This window comes from Engystomops pustulosus, chromosome 5 (genome assembly GCF_040894005.1).
Source record: "Engystomops pustulosus chromosome 5, aEngPut4.maternal, whole genome shotgun sequence".
In the NCBI taxonomy this organism is placed as follows: Eukaryota; Metazoa; Chordata; class Amphibia; order Anura; family Leptodactylidae; genus Engystomops; species Engystomops pustulosus.
This window is the reverse complement of record NC_092415.1, coordinates 4,614,063-4,636,276: the sequence shown is the minus strand read 5'-3', so window position 1 is coordinate 4,636,276 and position 22,214 is coordinate 4,614,063. Positions and strand designations below refer to the sequence as shown.

The 22,214-nt window shown below is 48.4% G+C and overlaps 1 protein-coding gene across 1 annotated transcript in view; it reads right to left on the bottom strand.

Annotated features, from left to right (window-relative positions):
* Positions 1-1,063: 1,063 nt before the first annotated feature.
* Positions 1,064-22,214, bottom strand: part of LOC140132376 (cytochrome P450 2C20-like) — a 59,994-nt gene continuing 38,843 nt past the window's right edge. The window contains exons 3-9 of the mRNA XM_072151065.1: positions 18,199-18,348; positions 15,660-15,820; positions 13,182-13,355; positions 11,538-11,679; positions 3,521-3,708; positions 2,834-2,975; positions 1,064-2,741 (exon numbers count right to left, since the gene is read on the bottom strand). Of these exons, the coding sequence (XP_072007166.1) occupies positions 2,542-2,741; positions 2,834-2,975; positions 3,521-3,708; positions 11,538-11,679; positions 13,182-13,355; positions 15,660-15,820; positions 18,199-18,348 (1,157 nt within the window). The 3' untranslated portion in view covers positions 1,064-2,541. The remainder of the gene's footprint in view (positions 2,742-2,833; positions 2,976-3,520; positions 3,709-11,537; positions 11,680-13,181; positions 13,356-15,659; positions 15,821-18,198; positions 18,349-22,214) is intronic.

Here is a 22,214-nt window from a genome sequence, read left to right as displayed (position 1 = left end):
AGCCGAGTCGCGGTCCGCTTGTTCAATTACCAAGGGGATTTGCAACAACCATGCCAATGCATAGGATGGGTAGGTGTTGCAAAAATGTCCCTCTCCTTGTCAGCAGCTGCCTGCTCAACTCACTTAGAAGCTACTGTCCTGGTTAGCTTTGTAATTGCAGGTGGAAACCACTGCCTGGGAGGGCAATAGTTAAGATGCTGATTGTCTTTAACTAATGATATCCTTTGTCTTATGGTGAAGCAAGCTGGAAGCTGATTGGAGAGTGCTTGCACATGACTAGGGGAATATTTAAACCCTTTGTGAGCGGAGGACATGGTCTTAGTCAGTATATTCCAGAAGTAGAGGAGAAAGCAGCAAATGTCTGTGCTGCAGAAGACAGTGTAACACTACCAGGAAGCAGAGGTGTCTCAGGCCGCTGCCTGGCACCTGTAGCCTGTCAGGAGACTAAGCCCCAGAGCAGAGGTCCACTGTCCGGACTTGGCTCCAACTAACGACCCAGCATGAAGATAATACCAGGCTGTGAGCAACTCTTCCTGCGGACCAGCTATCTCCCACCAGCTTTCCAGCCTTCATTCTTACCAGTCTGTGCCATGTTCTATGTTCTTTGTAATCTGATACCAAAAATGAGATATAATGACAGGATTTGGGGCTATTTAGTTATTAGTTGTGTGTTGGGGTCTGTACATGTTCCCTTGTCATTGGACAGTTGATGTTGCGTTCTCTCTACACTTTATTTTAGCAGATAGCCCCCGCTCTATGGAAGCTTTGCTGCTCTGCTCAAAGAGGTTTCACTGACTGAGCCTCTAGATGGGGGTAATATGTGACCCTGGTGTTATGGATCCAACACCAGAACCTGATGTGGGTCATGAGACCTGGAGGTAGAGCGCCATCACTCTGGTTCTGAGGAACTGCAGGAGGTGTAGACGTAGGATCCGGAATATGGAGAGAAACAAAGCGACATCCGAGAGACACCAAGTGCAGTCCCACTATAATAACACTGGTTACATGTATGTGGAGGGGGGGGGGGGGGGGCATGTGACTATAGAGTATAGGAAAGAGAAAAAAATATTTTATTTGACACTAAAAATCAGGTATATCTGGGGGGACGTGTAAATTCTAAACTTCATTCATCCGTTTTACGTGTTTGGTGTAACTTTTTTGGACAATCCATGAAGATGCTGTAAAATGTCTCATCCTCTCTCCAGTGCTGAGAATAAAAGATCCCCAATATGTGACAATCAGTAACCAGTTACACTGATTGATAAGGGTGGGAGAGGGTTAATAACATGAACATTAATGTATGTTACCCCTCCCAGGGCAGAGAGTGCATGTCCCATCTGCAGACTTCTCCTCCTCTGTGCTGCCTGGTATCTCTGGTTATCCGGCACCTAGAGACACAGGGGACACAGATCAGAGGTGACGGCTCTCAGTATCAGGAAGTATTAGACATGTCCTTGGCTTCTTCTTGTGCATAGTAATAGTAATCAGCACAATCCAGTCCCTGGCACTGCTCCCTCTGCTCTGCTCACCCTGTTCTGCTCTGCTCCCCCTGTTCTGCTCTGGTCTTCCTGCTCTGCTTCCTCTGTTCTGCTCCCTCTGTTCTGTTCCCTCTATTCTGCTCCATCTGTTCTGCTCCCTCTGCTCTGTTCTGCTCCCTCTGCTCTGTTCTGCTCCCTCTGCTCTGTTCTGCTCACTCTGCTCTCTTCTGCTCCCCCTGCTCTGTTCTGCTCCCTCTGCTCTGTTCTGCTCCCTCTGCTCTGCTCTGCTTCCTCTGTTCTGCTCCCTCTGCTCTGTTCTGCTCCCTCTGCTCTGTTCTGCTCCCTCTGCTCTGTTCTGCTCCATTCTGCTCCCTCTGCTCCATTCTGCTCCCTCTGCTCTGTTCTGCTTCCTCTGCTCTGTTCTGCTCCCTCTGCTCTGTTCTGCTCCCTCTGCTCTGTTCTGCTTCCTCTGCTCTGTTCCCTCTGTTCTGCTCCCTCTGCTCTGTTCTGCTCCCTCTGCTCTGTTCTGCTCCCTCTGCTCTGTTCTGCTCCCTCTGCTCTGTTCTGCTCCCTCTGCTTTGTCGCTTCCCCGCCCAAGTCCCCGGAGTTCACCTTCATCTTCCTGGTGCATGTAAGTGCATTGTCCGTGTATAGTGCGCTGTGCGGGGAGTCACTAAGATCGTGTGCCCGGAGAAGCCTCTGCTGGAACGCAAATGGACTGGGTAAGTAAATGTGCCCCATTATGTTCTCCATTTATGAAATGTTCTGCTCCAGTATTGGGGTCTGTGCACATAGATACAAACTGCTCGCACATGGATTTATGATGTTTGCACCAGTTTTGTGTTGCGGCTGCTCTGTGTTCGCTGTGACATAAAATTGTGCACCTAGAGGGGCGTTCCGGTGAGGATTCGGCGACCACATTTATGTCGGACATTTCGCTATATCTGTGTCACACACCCATTAAACTGATAAGCGCTATCTGTACGTGCAGTTTGCTAATGTATCACTCCCATCATCCCTGAGTCCTCCGCTCCCTCATCTTGGGGCCTCGCTCCTCCTCTGGTCAGGCTGTGGAAGACCCGGGTCGAGGTTTGGCACAGATCTGGGTTAAAAACATGGCTTGGACCTTGTTCTGCTTCAGCTTCCTGCAGTCCTGACGTTCGGTCCCCGGGGGGAGGGTGAAGGAGAACTTCTGGAGCAGAGCACAGAGGAGCAGGAAGATCTGCATGCGGGCCATGGTCTCTCCAGCACAGACCCTCTTCCCTGGTAGAGAAGGTATAAAGCTGGTTATTACTGTAGTGTAATATGTTATTACAGCCCGGTGCCCAACCCCTCCCCCATAGTGAGCGACTCACCTGCAGAAAACGCCATGAATGCCGGCCGCGCTCGGAACTGGCCCTCGTCATCCAGGAAGTGTCCAGGGTTAAAATCTTCTGGGGTCTCCCATTGGGTGGGATCAGACAGTACAGAGGACAGGAACGGGATCACTGTTGTCCCCTACAATGATAAAAGAATTATATAGAAGGATCCTAAGTGGCCATCATCTCTGAATGAAGGGGAGGAGGTATGGGGGGGGGGGTCTAACCATGTTCTATCATTGAGTTTGGGAGGAGAAGGCACTAACAGGGTTGTGTCCGTCTATCGATGCGTCTAAGAAGAGGAGACACAATATGGAAGTCTAACAAGACACTATATGGGAAGAGTCTAAGAGGAGCCACTATATGTATATGAGTCTAACAGAATTGTGACCATCAATGACCTATCAGAGTCTAGGAGGAGACACTACATGGGAACAAGTCAATTGGTGACATCTTTATCCATTTGGTGACAACTCGGGCTGCTGCAACAGGTTATCTCCTCTGTGTAAATGAAGGATTTAGACTAAAGATCAGAAAGATTTCCAAACAGCCATTATTCAATTTTCCATAGCGTAGGACCCCCAACCCCACAGTGTGTGTCCATCCACAATTATGAGTGAAGGTCTCATGGACTCCCCAAAACATTGATTAAACAGGCTGGTTGTTGCCAGGCAGGTTCTGTACCTTGGGGAGGGTGTATCCTCGAAACTGAGTGTCCTTGGTCACTGCATGGTAGTGAGCCACCGGTGCCAGGTCCAGGACCCTCTGCATCTCATGGATAACGGCATTGGTGTAAGGCATCTGTGCTCTGTCCATAATCCCAGGAGACCGCTGCGACCCCGTCACCTCATCAATCTCCTGCTGGACTTTCACTGTAATATGTAGGATAAAGAGAGGAGGTCAATATACATCAACCAGGTGACATCCTGGAGAAGGGGTCTACAAAGGGCTGCTCACATGATGGAGAGAAGGGTCTACAAGTGGCTGCTCACATCATGGAGAAGGGGTCTACAAGGTTGTTTTGGACACCTTCCTCCCCTTGTTCTTCTCCTGAAACTGAAAATAGAGGTTATGGTCAGGAGTTTGTGGCCAGTAGATAATTTAGGGCTGAGCATCTTACGTCCAGCGACTGCCACTCCGATTCCTTGCTTGAAGAAGGATTTGTGCAAAAGGATGGAAGGATGATCTCCTGGTCTTTGTAGAAACTGAAAACTACTTCAGAGAATGATTCCGTCTCGTTCTTCTAGCCAAGGTAACCTCTATAAGTAGGGTGGTTTTAAACACTAAGTTCTTGATGATGTCAGTTTCAATAGGCTCAAAAGGGGTCCCTGAAAAGAGCGTCAAGCACAAGAGTGAAATCTCAAGTAGGAACCCACTTGAGTATTTTGGGTCTGATCCTGGAGGGTGCAGAAATAAACCTTTAGAGCCACCTGTGGTCAGCGAGAGGATGGTGAAAGAAAGCACTTTGGGTGGACACTGGTACATTTAGGGTACTTGTGGATAGTCCATGTTCCAGATTTGCCTTCAGGAAGTCCAATACTCGTAAGATATTTGGATTAGCCTGAGAGGCGGGATTGTCCTTCCAAAAAAATCACACATTTTCCCCAAACTTTATAGTATATTCAAAACAAGAGGCTTTCTACTTTTCTTAAGTGTTTTGATGACTACTGAAGAAGGACCTGTGACTTTAGGAAGTCAGACTCAGGATCCACATTGATAGACAGAATCTTCCTAGATGGGTCCCAGAAACAGCAGATCCACCTGAACTGGCAGGATTATCGGATTCTGAAGAACCATGGAAGTCAGGAGCAGGTACCAGTTCTTCTTGGGCCAATATGGGCAGACCAGAATCACCCTGGGTTTAGTAAGGGAATAGGGGGGGAAGGTGTACAAGAGTGACCTGCACCAGACATGGCTGAAGATATCCAGCCGTTCTCTCGCTTCTCCTGCCTCCAGCGAGTAAAAGTATCGACATTTTGAGTTTTTCTTTGCGGCGTAAAGATCTATAAGAGGAGTCCCCCAGAGGCTGATTAGGTGGAGGAAGATTCTCTTGATTGAGACACCACTTGTTTAGATGGATATTGTGTTTAGACTCTCTGCCCAGAAGAAGAATGTACGGCTTAGGGAAGATAAAGATGGAGATCTGGTTCCCCCTTCCCTTCCCAGATAAGGTACTGTCATGGTGTTGTCCAACAGAATGGGGCTCATTTACTAAGGGTCCAAATCCTGCATTTTCGTTGGGTTTCTCTAATTTTTCCGATTTGCGCCTAATTGCACCAGGATTTTGGCGCACGCAATCGGATTGTGGCGCATCGGCGCCGGCTTTCACGCAACAGAAATGGGGGGAGCGTGGCCTTCGGAAAACCTGACGGATTCGGAAAAGCTGCGGAATAAAAAAAAAAAATTGTGTCGCAAAAATAGCACTCACATACACCGAGACGGAGGAGGTGAACTCCGGTGGATTTCAGCGCAACAGCAACACCTGGTGGACATCAGAGAACGCGCTGCTGGATCGCGACTGGACCGGGTAAGTAAATCTGCCCCAATGTGTACAGCACCTGAAATAACCTTAAGTGTGATGTCACTATAAGGGGGTGGGGTTATGTGGAGCGGGCTCATGATGTCAGAGTGTAACATCACCAGAAGGGTAAGAATATTTTAGGCAGTGGTGGTGCTATCATTGTGAGAGACGAGGTTTTAAGGTCATTATGCTCTAAAATGGTGACATCATAGTGAAAGCAGGATTGGCTTGGCCCAGCTTGTGATGTCACAGGGAGGGTAGAATCAATTTCAACTGGTGATATAATATGCAAAGAATCTGCTTGGCCAGTGATGTAAAAATATTCTTGTCTGGTGATGTCATAACTCACCCATGCCCGTCTCCTTGCTCCAGTGCCCTGCTACTCCAACTCGCCTTTCCGCGTTCCTGTTCAGGGTCCGGCGGTTAGGCGCGCGTGTCCCGCGTCCCGAAGAATTAAAGGGCCAACGCACCATTGGTGCTGGCTATTCCCGGGATTCCCCTTAAGCCAGCTTCTTCCTGCACACCCCACTGGATCTTTGTGCCTCACAGCATTAGAGAAAGCTTTATCTGATGCCCTGTTCTAGTATTCTGAATTCCTGTTGTGATCCCAGATCCATTATTGACTTCAATTCCATGCTGCCTTTCCTTTAGCTACGTCCGACTCTGATCCTGTGCTGCCTGTCCTGACCTCCTGCCTGTCCCCGACCATGATCCTGCCTTACAACTTTGTGCTACCCCTTGGCCGCCACCGCGGACAAAGTCACATCTGTAGAGCAATCTGGTGGTACCATGCCGCAGCAAGTCCAGCCCGCTTTGCAGCGGGCTCTGGTGAAAACCAGGTGCCACTTAGACTCCGCTCCCATGTGCCGACTTGTGTCATTATCCACAGTGGTCCTGTGGGTCCACAACCCCTGGTGCCTGACAGTAAGATCCGGCCATGGATCCCGCCAAGGTTCTGCTGCATAACCTGGCTGATCTTACCACCATCGTGGTCCAGCAGTCCCAGCAACGCAAGGCCAACAACTTGGACAAATCACCGCCATGTTGCAGCAATTGATGGCTACTCAGCAGCAGCATCAAGTTCCTGTAGTCTCTCATGCTACTACAGTTCCTCTACCATCTCTGGATTCCAAGCTGAGACTCTCCATGCCATCTAAGTATGATGGGTACCCCAAATTGAGCAGGGTCTTTATCACTCAGTAGTCCTTGCACATTTACATGTCGACACAGTTTGTTATAGAACGGTCTATGGTGGCTTTCATTATCAGCCTCTTCTCTGGGAAGGCCCTGGCATGGCCTATTCCTCTCTGGGACAGAAAAGATCTTGTCACAGCTAATATGACATCTTTTTTCGGTGAGTTCCGGTCTGTCTTGAGAAACCTGAACGGACGTCTTCTGCTGAGACGGGCACTGCTGAACCTGCGTCAAGGCGACTCATCTGTTGGTGATTACGCGGTTCCGTACCCTGGCCTCTGAGCTAGCCTGGAACTAAGCAGCCCTGATCGCAACCTATAAAAAGGGACTACAAGTTAAATATGCACTGTGTGCACGTGACCTGCTGTCTACTCTCAGTGGTCTCATCTCTCTGGTCAGTAATATTGACTGTTTTTTGGAGGGTTCTGAGGAGCAAGAACCCAATCAAGTACAACTCAGGGTCCGACTTTGCTCCACCTGGCTCTTGCCTTCCAAAGACCACTTCAGCCACCTGCTATGTCCAATGCAGTTGGATAGAGCTCGGCTGTCTCCCCAGGAGCGATCCAGGCGATGTCAGGAGAACCTCTGCCTCTATTGTGCCAGCCCGGAACACCTCCTTCAGGCCTGTCTACTCCGTCCTCAGTGTCTGGTAAACGCACGCACCTAGGATTCTTGGGAGAAGTGTCCCTAGGTGAGAACAAAGCTTCTCCACGTTTGAACATACCTGCCTTACTCAGTTCCGGGACCGGTAATCAGTTTCAAGCCTTTGCCTGAAATTCTAGATTCTGCAGGAAACTTCGTTGATGCTACCCTGGTCACTCAGTACTGTCTTCCTGTGGTCCATCTCGAGAAGGCCCTGGTCATCTTGTCAGTCAGTGTGCAGATTCTCCAAGACCCGATCCGCCCTGAACCCCTATGCCTGCAAGTGGGGGTCTTGCACGAGGAGAGTCTTTCCTTCTACATGCTAACGCGGTCCAAGTCTTCATTTTTTCTGGGTCTTCCGTGGTTGCAGCGCCATGGACTGGTGCTCGACTGGCAGTCCGGCAAAGTTCTCTGCTGGGGACCGGACTGCCAGTCACGTTGTCTGGAACTACCTTGTCCCATATCCACCATGTCTCTTCCGAAGTCTCTGGTGGGTCTCCCCGCTACATATATGGACAATGACGATGTTTCCAAGAACCGAGCAGAGACTTTGGCCCCGCACCGTCCCTACGACTGCCCTATTGACCTGCTGCCCGGCACATCCCCTCCACGGGGTCGGGTGTACCCACTGTCTGTGCCCGAAACCACAGTGATGTTGGCCTACGTGAAAGAGATTCTGCAGAGGGGGTTCATACGTAAGTCCTCTTCTCCTGCCAGTGCAGGCTTCTTCTTTATGAGCAAAATGGATGGGTCACTTCGTCCATGCATAGTCTATTGCAGCCTTAACAAAATCACTGTGAAGAACCGCTATCCTTTGCCGTTGATCACGTAACTTCTTGACCGCTTACGTGGAGCCATGGTCACCAAACTAGACCACCTAGGTGATGAGTGGAAGACCACCTTCAATACTTGTGATGGGCACTTTGACTACTTGGTCATGCCGTTTGGACTAACGCACCAGCTGTTTTTCAGGAATTTTTCAACAACATTTTCAGAGACTTGCTATATACCTGTGTCGTGGTCTATCTCAATGATATCCTGATGTTCTCTATGGACCTTTAGTCTCACCAGTTCCACCAGAAGAGTCTTCCCTTTCTCGGCTAGATCATCTCTGACAAGGGCCTCCAGATGGATCCTACTAAGCTATCTATGGTTCTCCATGGGCCTCGCTCTGTAGGACTACGTGCAATACAGAGATTCCTGGGCTTCGCCAATTACTACCAGCAGTTTATTCCACACTTCCCCTCTTTTGTATCTCCCATTGTGGCGCTGACCAAGAAGAACGCCAATCCTAGACTTTGGCACTCGGCGACTGAAGAAGCCCTCTCTAAACGAAAGTATGCCTTTGCCTTGGCCCCAGTTCTCACATGGCCTGATACAGAGAAGCTATTCCAGATAGAAGTTGATGCTTCCTCTGTAGGAGCCGGGGTAGTGCTCAACCAGAAAGGGCCCAATGGCCAAACTCTCACTTGTGGGTTCTTCTCTAAGACTTTCTCCTCCACAGAGAGGAATTACTCCATAGTGGACCGAGAGCTATTGGCCATTAAACTTGCCTTAGAAGAGTGCCATTATCTCATGGAGGAAGCTCATTTTCCAGTCTGCATATATGTACAGATCACAACCTCCTCTATCTCCAGACTGCTCAGTGGCTCAATCCGCAACAAGCTAATTGATCAATTTTCTTTTCCTGTTTCAATTTTCTTATTCACTTCCATCTTGCAGAAAAGAACGTCAAGGATGATGTCCTCTCTCGTGCCTCAGATGTTATTGGAGAAGAACCGGCTCCTTGGCATGCCATTCCTCCAAAACAACTGGTTGTGGCCGTCCAGTGGACCTCGGCAGCTACCTCCTGGCAAGACCTGCGTCCGACCTGCTCTTCGGAAGAAGATACTGAGTTGGGGACATTGCTCACGTGTGGCTGGGCACCGTTGGGTAGCAGCGCTCTGTCTCCCTAATTTCCAATTTTTATGGTGACCTGCTCAAGGATGTACAGGATTTTGTGGGTTCCTGCGCTTCCTGTGCGCCTCAAACCTGCTGGTCTTCTTCAGCCGTTGCCAATACCCAGCTGCCCGTGCACTCACGTGGCCATGGATTTTATCATGGACCTTCCGCCTTCCTCTTGTTATAACTTCATCTGGGTGGTAACTGACCGGTTTTCAAAAATGTCCCATTTTGTTCCTCTTCCAGGTCTGTCTGGTTCTTCCTTCACATCTTCCGGCTTCATGGACTTCCTCAACACATCGTTTCTGAGCGGGTGGGTTTTAGTTTGTTTCCAAGTTCTGCCAATCTCTGTGCAGCCAGCTTCAAGTGAAATTGGACTTTTCTTCTGCCTACCATCCGCAGTCTAATGGTCAAGTGGAAAGATTTAACCAGACTCTGGGCTGCTATCTCCACCATTTTGTCTGTCTGTCAGGACTCAGCATCTGCTGGCTCTGCTCCATTTTTCATCATTTATGGACTGCACCCACACTCTTCCCTTCCTCTACCTGTGTCCTCGGACGTTCCTACTGTGGAAGAGCTGGTTCTGAAGGATCTGAAACCTGCTCGAACCAAGACTCACGCTGACAAGAAAAGCAGGCCTCCTCCCATCTTCTCTCCAGTGGACAAAGTCTGGTTATCTTACAAGTATGTCCGACTGAAGATCCCTAGCTACAAACTTGGTCCACGTTCCCTTTCGAGGTGTTGAGGCGCATCAATCCTGTGGCCTATAAGCTGTGCCTTTCTGCTACCATGCGCATCCCAAACTCCTTCCAAGCCAGTCATCCTGAACCGCTTCTCCTGGCAACCTCCTCCTCCTGCTCCTGAGGCTGACTCCACCGACATCTTCAAGATAAAAGAGGTTCTGGATATGAACATGGTGAGAGGTAAGCAGTTCTTCTTGGTTGACTGAAAGGGGTTTGGGCCTGTGAAGAGAACTTGGTAGCCCGAGGACAATATATTGAATCGTGGTCTCAGACAGAGATTTCTCCAGACCAAGATGTCGGGGAGGCCGAAGGAGGGGGAGTAATGTCACAGGTGCTCTCGCGACCATTGTCTTGGGTCGCGGGCTCACCCGTGCCCCTCATGCTCCAGAGCCCCGCCGTTCCAACTCAACTGATCGCGTTCATGTTCCAGGTCCGACTCCCTAAGGAACAGCGCATCATTGATTGTTGCTGGTTATTCCCAGGATTCCTCATAAGCCAGCCTCTTCCTGCACACCCCGCTGAAACTTTGTACCTCAAAGCCTTAGAGAAAGCTTTGTCTGATGCCCTGTGCTAGTATTCTGAATTCCCGTTGTGACCCTGATTCCGTTATTGACTTCGATCCCATGCTACCTAATCTGAGCCCCTGCCTGTCCCAGACCATGATCCTGCCTTACAACTTTGTACTACGCCTTGGCCGCCACAAAGTCGCACCTGTGGAGTGACCTGATGGTACCACGCCGCAGCAAGTCCAATCCGCTTTGTGCCGGGCACTAGTGAAAACCGGGTGTCACTCAGACTCCGCTCACAGTTTTCGGCTTACGTCATCGTCCACGGTGGTCCAGTGGGACTCTCCTGTCAGGATAGTCTTGTGTGGTGATGTCATCACATCATCCTGGCTAGGGATGTTATTTTTAAAGCAGAATTTTCTTAGCTGGTGACATCATAGTGAGGGCAGGATTGTCTTTTCTGGTGATGTCATAGTGAGGTCAGGATTGTCTTGTCTGGTGATGTCACAGTGAGGTCAGGATTGTCTTGTCTGGTGAGGTCATAGTGAGGGCAGGATTGTCTTGTCTGGTGATGTCATAGTGAGGTCAGGATTGTCTTGTCTGGTGATGTCATAGTGAGGTCAGGATTGTCTTGTCTGGTGATGTCATAGTGAGGCGAGATTGTCTTGTCTGGTGATGTCATAGTGAAGTCAGGATTGTCTTGTCTGGTGATGTCATCGTGAGGTCAGGATTGTGATGTCATAGTAAGGTCAGGATTGTCTTGTCTGGTGATGCCATAGTGAGGTCAAGATTGTCTTGTCTGGTGATGTCATAGTGAAGTCAGGATTGTCTTGTCTGGTGATGTCATCGTGAGGTCAGGATTGTGATGTCATAGTAAGGTCAGGATTGTCTTGTCTGGTGATGCCATAGTAAGGTCAGGATTGTCTTGCCTGGTGATGTCATAATGAGGTCAGGATTGTCTTGTCTGGTGATGTCATAGTGAGGTCAGGATTGCGTTGTCTGGTGATGTCATAGTGAGGTCAGGATTATCTTGTCTGGTGATGTCATAATGAGGTCAGGATTGTCTTGTTGTGTGATGTCATAGTGAGGTCAGAATTGTCTTGTCTGGTGATGTCACAAGTACACATATTCTAATACATTACACACTTACTTACCCTGCACATTGGGGTAATTGCTGATTAAATTTAGGGCGAAATTCAGAGTGACGCTTGTGGTCTCAATCCCAGTAGGGAGGAGGGCGATGAGGGACATTATGAGGCTGATCTCTCTGAAATTACTGCCCGAGTGCGATTCCTCCTGGGAAAGGAGATTTATATAATGAGATTCTGCATAACACAAAGTAACTACAACCCCCAATATCCACAAATTTACAGTACAAGGTATCCATGGCTCTCTATCTGTGTGTGATAGACCCAGCACATCCTCATACATCAAGATAACCAGGATGTGACACATTATTATATCCTGTCCCTGCGTCCGTTCTTTGACTGATAGACCATAGGTTATATACAATGTAAAATTTTCTCACTACCTATCACACATAATATACAGGCAGAGGCATAACTGCCAGCAGTCCCGGATCTAATGGGACAGTCCCGATCCTTTGGATGGTGACAGAGCTGATTATGCAATGTCCTTCTACCTGGGCCGGACCTTTTGGTTTGGGGGCAGCTGCATTCCCCTGGTATTTGAGTGTCTGTTAGAGTGACCTAGTGCTAGATGTTTCACGCTTAGCTTGGACCAGATGAACAGGCCTCCTCCATGCTGGGCAGAACCAGCAAAGGGATGCAAGAAAAGGCACATCAATAAGATGGATGATTCCCCCTGGGGCACACCCGATGTACAAGTAGTGAAGAGATCCCTGAGTAGATGGTAGAGGGGAAGCCCATGATGTTAGTGGCAGCCAGGGATCACACATGGTGATGTAGTAGGTCCCTTCTGCCAGGTCCGAGGTAGCTGGTGCGTTGATGGAGTCTGGTTTAGTTCAGAGTGGAGGCAGAGCTTCAGGCCTGATGGAGGGTAAAACCTTTTAGGAGAGAAAGCAGTAGCTGTTCTGTAGCAAGCCCAGGTTTGGACAGAAAGCTCTGGAAGAAGACTCGGAAGAGTCTCTGGAACTTCAGCCAGAGGGAGTATTAATAAACTTCCACTCTGGGAGGAGTTCCAGGCATCGAACTCATAGCGGAGCTCGGCTCCGATCAGGATTAGCATTGATTTACACTTTAATATTTACATAAGAAATATTAATCCAAATTTATTAAAGCCCCTGTGCCAATTTTCTCAAGGACCTTTCACATTCATTTCAATGCAAACTGCTTACACATGTATGTAAGAAGTGTTCTCGACACATTTGTGTTACGGCTGAACTATTCTGCCCTGAAAGGGGCCTTCTGGTGCACAGTCGGATGACACGCCACATTTTTCATGCAGTGTTCCACAGAATTTTGTTGCACGCCCCATGTTAAGGGAGCATCACAATAAGTTTGTGCACTCTGTAGGAGCAGTGCCAGGGGAGGCAGAGTCACGAGTTTCTTGAAATCTCTTGCACACTGCATACAAAATCACCTAAACTATAGAACAGAGACAGCTGTACTCTACTCAAGTAGTGGGGTCACATAAGGTGTAAAGTTTTGTAATGACTCTGACCAGCGGGCCATTACAAAAACAGTGATAATGCAGAAATGAAATCCTAGATAGAGGAGGGGGCGGGGCTCTGACTACCTGTCATACATGATATACAGGCATTCGTAGCTTTTACTACACAACATTTAGAAACTCTTTCTGCTCCTCTATGTCTGTACCTCTTTTATCTTAATCAAGAAGTAGTCAATGAAATCTCGGGGTGCATTGGGGTTCAGGCTCCTTTTGTGGTTATCAATGTATATTTTCATAAACGCTGCCAGCTCAAAAATTTCCTTGGAGATTTTCTCCTTAATAATAGGGACATTCAAGAGAAGCGGAAAAGTATCACCGAGCTGCGGGAAGAGAAACTGGTGAAAGACTCACAAAATATCGGAGACTTAGTGTATGAAGACGCTGCCTTATGCCTCAAGTGTCAGCGTGGCCCTGTCCTGTCCCCCCAAGTGTCAGCGTGTCCCTGCCCTGTCCCCCAAGTGTCAGCGTGTCCCTGCCCTGTCCCCCAAGTGTCAGCGTGTCCCTGTCCTGTCCCCCAAGTGTCAGCGTGTCCCTGTCCTGTCCCCCCAAGTGTCAGCGTGTCCCTGTCCTGTCCCCCCAAGTGTCAGCGTGTCCCTGTCCTGTCCCCCCAAGTGTCAGTGTGTCCCTGTCCTGTCCCCCCAAGTGTCAGTGTGTCTCTGTCCTGTCCCCCAAGTGTCAGCGTGTCCCTGTCCTGTCCCCCAAGTGTCAGCGTGTCCCTGTCCCCCCAAGTGTCAGCGTGTCCCTGTCCTGTCCCCCAAGTGTCAGCGTGTCCCTGTCCTGTCCCCCAAGTGTCAGCGTGTCCCTGTCCCCCCAAGTGTCAGCGTGTCCTGTCCTGTCCCCCCAAGTGTCAGCGTGTCACTGTCCTGTCCCCCAAGTGTCAGCGTGTCCCTGTCCTGTCCCCCCAAGTGTCAGCGTGTCCCTGTCCTGTCCCCCAAGTGTCAGCGTGTCCCTGTCCTGTCCCCCAAGTGTCAGCGTGTCCCTGTCCTGTCCCCCAAGTGTCAGCGTGTCCCCGTCCTGTCCCCCCAAGTGTCAGCGTGTCCCCGTCCTGTCCCCCCCAAGTGTCAGCGTGTCCCTGTCCTGTGCTTCCCAAGTGTCAGCGTGTCCCTGTCCTGTCCCCCAAGTGTCAGCTTGTCCCTGTCCTGTCCCCCCAAGTGTCAGCGTGTTCCTGTCCTGTCCCCCCAAGTGTCAGCGTGTCCCTGTCCTGTCCCCCAAGTGTCAGCGTGTCCCTGTCCTGTCCCCCCAAGTGTCAGCGTGTCCCTGTCCTGTCCCCCCAAGTGTCAGCATGTCCCTGTCCTGTCCCCCAAGTCTCAGCGTGTCCCTGTCCTGTCCCCCAAGTGTCAGCGTGTCCCTGTCCTGTCCCCCCAAGTGTCACCGTGTCCCTGTCCTGACCCCCCAAGTGTCAGCGTGTCCCTGTCCTGTCCCCCCCAAGTGTCAGCGTGTCCCTGTCCTGTCCCCCCAAGTGTCAGCGTGTCCCTGTCCCCCCCAAGTGTCAGCGTGTCCCTGTCCTGTCCCCCAAGTGTCAGCGTGTCCCTGTCCCCCAAGTGTTAGCGTGTCCCTGTCCTGTCCCCCCAAGTGTCAGCGTGTCCCTGTCCTGTCCCTCCAAGTGTCAGCGTGTCCCTGTCCCCCAAGTGTTAGCGTGTCCCTGTCCTGTCCCCCCAAGTGTCAGCGTGTCCCTGTCTTGTCCCTCCAAGTGTCAGCGTGTCCCTGTCCTGTCCCCCCAAGTGTCAGCGTGTCCCTGTCCCCCAAGTGTCAGCGTGTCCCTGTCCTGTCCCCCCAAGTGTCAGCGTGTCCCTGTCCCCCAAGTGTCAGCGTGTCCCTGTCCTGTCCCCCCAAGTGTCAGCGTGTCCCTGTCCCCCAAGTGTCAGCGTGTCCCTGTCCTGTCCCCCAAGTGTCAGCGTGTCCCTGTCCTGTCCCCCAAGTGTCAGCGTGTCCCTGTCCTGTCCCCCCAAGTGTCAGCGTGTCCCTGTCCTGTCCCCTCAAGTGTCAGCGTGGGAATCTCTAAGGTCTTCCCGTCTGCTGCTTCTATGTTTATGGTATCAGCTACTGGGCTCCATGGTGTGTATATGGTGTACAGACTATATGTATGTGTATATATGGTGTGTATATGGTGTATAGACTATATGTATGTATATATATGGTGTGTATATGGTGTATAGACTATATGTATGTGTATATATGGTGTGTATATGGTGTATAGACTATATGTATGTGTATATATGGTGTGTATATGGTGTATAGACTATATGTATGTATATATATGGTGTGTATATGGTGTATAGACTATATGTATGTGTATATATGGTGTGTATATGGTGTATAGACTATATGTATGTATATATATGGTGTGTATATGGTGTATAGACTATATGTATGTGTATATATGGTGCGTATATTATGTATGGGTTTATATGATGCATATGATACACTGTATGTATAATTATATGTATATCAGTGTATGAGTGTAGATCTGTATATAGATGTCCGTTTATATCAGTGTATGGATGTATATTTTGTGTGTTTTGTGTTAGGGGCTTATGGGGCGCAGCCGCTCCTAGTTACCCCCCTGCCCTGGATAATGAGGCGTTGTCCCAGGTGGGACCTTCCATTATTGGGGGGTCCTGTACCTCGTATAGGTAGGAGTGTGTTTTCATGCTGAACCTCCTTGAAGTTTCGATCAGCTCCTGTAACTTTGGGTCGTTGTAGTTGAAACGCTCCCCTAGGAGAGCGCAGCTCATGATGTTCCCCACTGCGCAGCCCAGGACCTCCACGGGGTTAAATGGTTTTCCTACAATAACAAAAGTAATTGTTATTTTATCCATTTCATGGAGATACAAGGGGAGGTGGAGGAGGCTGGAGGTGCAGGGTCCTAGTGACTGGAAACCTGAAAAAAGTTTTGTGATGTTGTAAGGATGTAATACATAGCTGCCAACCATCCTGGTTTGGCCGGGACAATCCCGTTTTTTTTACCTCTGCTGGGGTTGTCCAGCATAATATTTCATAGCCAGAACCTGCTATACTGAATGTCTTCTACAGACATTGGGCAGGGAATCCTTTTGAGAGAAGTGTCGGCTTAGCGGAGAGCAGGGACCAGGTCATCAGGTTCAGATCTCTATCCATATATGGCCACTGCAAGGGCTTCCCCAGACACAAGGTTCAATTAAACAAATTTATGCCCAGCCCGGGATTTGAACCCCAGACCTTCTGCTATAGAGATAGAAGCCCCTAGGCCAGTGATGGCAAATCTTTTTTACACCGAGTGCCCAAACTACAACCAAAACCCACATATTTTTCGCAAAGTGCCAATGCGACAATGTAAGCAGTAACTTATTACTCCCTGCTGTGTATAGGCACCTGAGGACACCAATACGATAGAAAGAAGGGGAAGTAGTTTGGATTATCATTGTAGCTTCCTTCTAGGGTCCTGGGCTGCCTGGGACTGCAATAGGCCTTGAGTCCGGTCTGGCGAACCCTGCCCTGGGGTGATGGCCTGGGTGCCCATATAGTTGGCTCCGAGTGCCACCTCTGGCACCCGTGCCATAGGTTCGCCACCACTGCCCTAGGTTATAAGCTCTGGGGATGTCAGTGAGAGGATTTTATGTAACTAAGAGTTTCACTGTTACATTGTGACACACTGATACATAGAGAGGGATCTTCTCAGTGAATATTATTGAGATTATTATTTTTATGGAGATTATTATTATTGAGATGATTACTATTATTGAGATGATTATTGAGAGTATTATTATTATTGAGATTATTATTATTGAGATGATTGAGATTATTATAATTGAGATTATTGAGATTATTATTATTGAGATTATTACTATTGAGATTATTATTGAGATGATTATTGAGATTATTAATATTGAGATTATTATAATTGAGATTATTATTGAGATTATGAGTATTGAGATTATTACTATTGAGATTTTTGAGATTATTATTGTTAAGATTATTGAGATTGAGATTATTGAAATGATTGAGATTATTATTATTGAGATTATTATTGAGATTATTGAGAATATTAGTAATGAGATTATTGAGATTATTACTATTGAGATTATTATTGAGATTATTATTATTGAGATTATTGAGATGATTATTATTGAGATTATTATTATTATTGAGATTATTGAGTTGATTATTGAGATTATTATTATTGAGTTTATTGAGATTACTATTATTATTATTATTAAGATTATGATAACAATTATAAAAAAATAATAATAATAGTCGTCTCAATAATGACAATAGTAATCTATGAGAAGATGTATCTCTATACACCAGTGCATGGAGCCTGGGTCACTGTGTAACAGAAAAAGACTAAGTCACATAAAATCCTCCCTAGTGGATAGAGACTCCATCTGTTGCAAGTAGAGTTTAGAGTCTGGAGTTCAAATCCCAAACTAGGCAACATTTTTGAAAAAATTATTATGGAGGGGATTATTATTATTACAGGCGGTCCCCTATTTAAGAACACTCGACTTACATACGACCCCTAGTTACATACGGACCTCTGGATACTGGTAATTTATTGTACTTTAGTCCCAGGTTACAATGATCATCTATAACAGTTATCACAGGCGTCTGTAATGAAGGTTTAGTGTTAATCCTGTTTTTTATGACAATCCAACATTTTTAATTTAAAAAATTTTGACCGGGGTTACAATTATAAACTATACAGATCTGACTTGCATACAAATTCAACTTAAGAACAAACCTACAGAACCCATCTTGTACATAACCCGGGGACTGCCTGTATAATGAAGATGATTATTAGTAATAAAAATTTGGGGCGTGGCCAGGGCATGATTAGGGGTGTGGCTTAGGGGGAATCGCCCCTCTTTCTCTTCCAGAAATGTTGGGAGGTAAGGTAATATTCTACCAATCACAGACTAGGAACAAGCAGCTTCTCTCGCTGTGGATGACGGGGTCCCTCCTTCTGGTTTACATCTGGACAACCTGCTGCCGGAGGGTGCAGTCACTTTGGAGTCGCTCAAACTTTTGCAATTATCACATTTTTATTTAGTGCTTTAGAATATTTACAATTCATGAAATAATCTTAAAATACTGAAATATTATTTATTATAGGACATAATGAGACTGTGACAGCCCATAATCTGTATAGACTATAACCCGGGCTGCCCAGCGGGGGGCGCTCACCTCCCATCTGTGTCACCGCTTTGATCAGATACTTGGATTCCTCCAGGACTTGTCTCTCCATGGACGTCTTCCCCATCCCAAAATTCCTCAGAGAGGACATGGTGAACCTGCGGAGCTGACGCCATCGCTCTCCATCGATGCTGGGGAAACCTGCAGATTAGACAACAACGTACTCATTACGTGGGGGACCATTGGATTACAGCGAGCAGCGCGCACCTCCCGCCGGACCACTTTATTCATCCGGATAGTAACCAGTGGCGCTGCCCCTATATCCTGCTCCAGCACTCCGCAGGATTGCAATACTTTTTATACAGTACTCCCCTCTGTTATACCCCAAAGCATTATATCCAGTGTTATATGCTTATGGACCTGATGAAGAGGACAATTCGTCCTTGAAACGCGTCGTCCGCCATTGAAAAAATAAACCTATTATATAAAAAAAATTCTTTATATTCCTTCGGAGTCTACCTCCATATTACTTTTTAGCTGTAGGGGCAGCGCGTACGTACCTACCTGTGTATTTCTTTGGACCTTTTTGTCTAATCGCTACCTACCTATTTGACCGCAGACACTCCTGCGTGCCACAGGGTCCGCAGCAGCCCCCCACATCTTCTCTCTACCCTTCCCTCCATATCTCACCTCTATTATCCTACCACTATATACCCTCAAAACTACTACCCTCCCCCCCTAAGGCGCCACGTGCCCCCACAATACTATATTACGTGGGGGAGACAGTCTATGAGAGAGCACATCACTGCAGTCTATGAGAGTGCACATCACTACAGTCTATGAGAGTGCACATCACTACAGTCTATGAGAGTGCACATCACTACAGTCTATGAGAGTGCACATCACTACAGTCTATAAGAGAGCACATCACTGCAGTCTATGAGAGTGCACATCACTACAGTCTACGAGAGTGCACATCACTACAGTCTATGAGAGTGCACATCACTGCAGTCTATGAGAGTGCACATCACTACAGTCTACGAGAGTGCACATCACTACAGTCTACGAGAGTGCACATCACTACAGTCTATGAGAGTGCACATCACTACAGTCTATGAGAGTGCACATCACTACAGTCTATGAGAGAGCACATCACTACAGTCTATGAGAGAGCACATCACTACAGTCTATGAGAGTGCACATCACTACAGTCTACGAGAGTGCACATCACTGCAGTCTATGAGAGTGCACATCACTACAGTCTGGAATGGGTTAACAAAAAATATTTTATATGTATCTATAGACTGTCTCAGACTGTCTCGGGCACTCTCATCCCAGTGACTGGCTGTCTCGGGCACTCTCATCCCAGTGACTGGCTGTCTCGGGCACTCTCATCCCAGTGACTGGCTGTCTCGGGCACTCTCATCCCAGTCACTGGCTGTCTCGGGCACTCTCATCCCAGTGACTGGCTGTCTCGGGCACTCTCATCCCAGTCACTGGCTGTCTCAGGCACTCTCATCCCAGTGACTGGCTGTCTCGGGCACTCTCATTCCAGTGACTGGCTGTCTCGGGCACTCTCATCCCAGTGACTGGCTGTCTCGGGCACTCTCATCCCAGTCACTGGCTGTCTCAGGCACTCTCATTCCAGTGACTGGCTGTCTCGGGCACTCTCATCCCAGTGACTGGCTGTCTCGGGCACTCTCATCCCAGTGACTGGCTGTCTCGGGCACTCTCATCCCAGTGACTGGCTGTCTCGGGCACTCTCATTCCAGTGACTGGCTCTGTCTCAGACTGTCACTTTGTCTATGGGGAGATTTATCAGAAGTGTCTGAGAGCAGAACTGTTCTGGTTGCCCATGGCAACCAATCAGAGCTCAGCTTTCATTTTCCCACAGATGTTTATGCAACACCCCTGCCAACGTGTAGGCAAGGGAGTGCTTGCAAATGAGCACTCCATCTGTACTATCCCTCTAGAGGAGTCTGATCAACTCACTTTTAGGGTAATGCAGTTCTTGAAAGGCAATTAGCACTGGTAGATTCTGCCTGGACAAGCAAGGGTTAAACCTATTTAATACTGTCATCCAATGATATTTCAATCTGTAAGCTGGAGTGTGATTGGAGAGTGAGTACCACCTGACCAGGGAATGATAAAACCCCTGGACAGGAAGGGGCAAGTCTTTTTAGAACTCAGGTCTCTTACCAGAGACACCTCTTAGAGCGCATGCTCTTACTACAGGGCTCCTAGGCCTCAGCTCTCAATATAGAGCACAGACTGTCAGTGACCAGAGAGATAGTGTGACACACCTTCAGTGCCACACAGAGAATAATAATAATTTTTTATTTATATAGTGCACACAGATTACGCAGCGCTGCACTAAGCATGTCAAAATACCCAGGACAAAGCTGCAGCTTCCATAGCTGGACACAGCTACCTCCCAGCCTGCACCGGAGTCACCAACAATCCAGCATCTGTGGCATGTTGCCTGCAGTTGTTCCAATAAAGAACCATGAGTTATTTTTGCACAAGGTTGCCTCCATCTGGTCCCTGAATACGGCTGTTACCACCACAGGCTCCCCAACCATCACCCAGGAACTTATCTTACAGACACTCAGGGGTTGCCCCAGGGAGAACCAGTACATCAACCTCTCCCTCATCTAATTCTTACACACACCACCAGCTGGAGACCTGCCAGGCTGTAGGACAGCCCTCTGGTCCCCATACCAAGCACCATGACATCAGCGTGCCTTGGCCGCAATCACCAGCCACCCCGGTATTCCGGGCCCTGGCTGCCTCCAGGCCTCAAGAAAAGGCTAGGCCCCGGTGGGGGATGTTGCAAGTGGCGTCACGAACAGGATATAGACTTCTGTGCCTTATACTGGCACTATAGACTGTCCTTTATTGAAAAGACTGTGCTGCCTAACCCTGCTGCCATCTGGCTTTAGGCCCAAGTGATTTTTATGCTATTCAACATAGACTGTGTTTCTGCATTGCCACGTGCTGTCGAGCTCCGCTCCAGCACTCAGGATTTTAATCCCTGCAAATAAACTTTGTAAGCTCTGCTACATCAGGCACTGCAGCGCCCAAAGTGTTAACCTCTGGAAGCTTGTGGCGCAGCAAGGAGCTCCAGCCCGCCAAACCGCTGGGGAAGTTAAAGGGGGCTAGAGATTGTTTCAGACACTAGGTTAATTGGCTCACCTCCCAGGGAATAGTGACTGTGCCTTAAAGGGACCACGTCCCCATTACTAGCCATTGCCCATAACAGTGGACATTGTTAACCACCTCAACTTCGCAAAACCAGCCCAATTATGTCAGCCTAAGATGAAGACACTGAACTCGAGCAACTCCTGTCTCCCGGGCCCTCCACAGGGTATCAGAGCATGCTAAATCCTCCAAAGAGCCCGTCCAGCCCGTTGCTGCCAGTGCCACCACCATTATGCCCCTGACTATGCCCTACTATCTTGGGGTTCCCTGGTTACCCCACTATGAAGGAAAGTTGCACACTTTCTCTGAATTTAGAGCCAAGATGCTAGCTACCTTCACTCTGTACCCGCTCACAGAAGAACAGATAGTGGGCATTCTAATCGGGTAGTTAAAGGGACCTGCTCTCCGGGAAGTCAAGTTGTGGCCCCGAGAAGAGCGCCAGAATGTGGCGCAAACGCTCAATAGGCTGCGCACTAGTTTTGAAAAATGTACTGCCTCTGAGCTAAAACAGAAGTTCTTTGGGAATAGACAGAAGCCCCAAGAATCCCGTAGAGACTTTGCCCTCTCCCTACAGGAGATATGGAACGCTATCATCCGCCTTGATCCTAAAAAGGCAGAGAATCCTGACCAAATCCTGAGAGAGCAATTCCTTCATGGCGTTTCTTACCATCACCAATGTCAGCTGAAAATGTTAGCCCTACATCATCCTAACGCATCCTTCCTAGAATTTGAGGAGATGGACATTGATGTACTTGAGGAACGACTTCCATCCAAGATACAAGAGGAATCAGCACCCCTGACTGGCGAAGAATCTGCCGCAGCTGTCTGTTCGGCACAACAGGCCTCCCAATCTCTGATGCATAAGG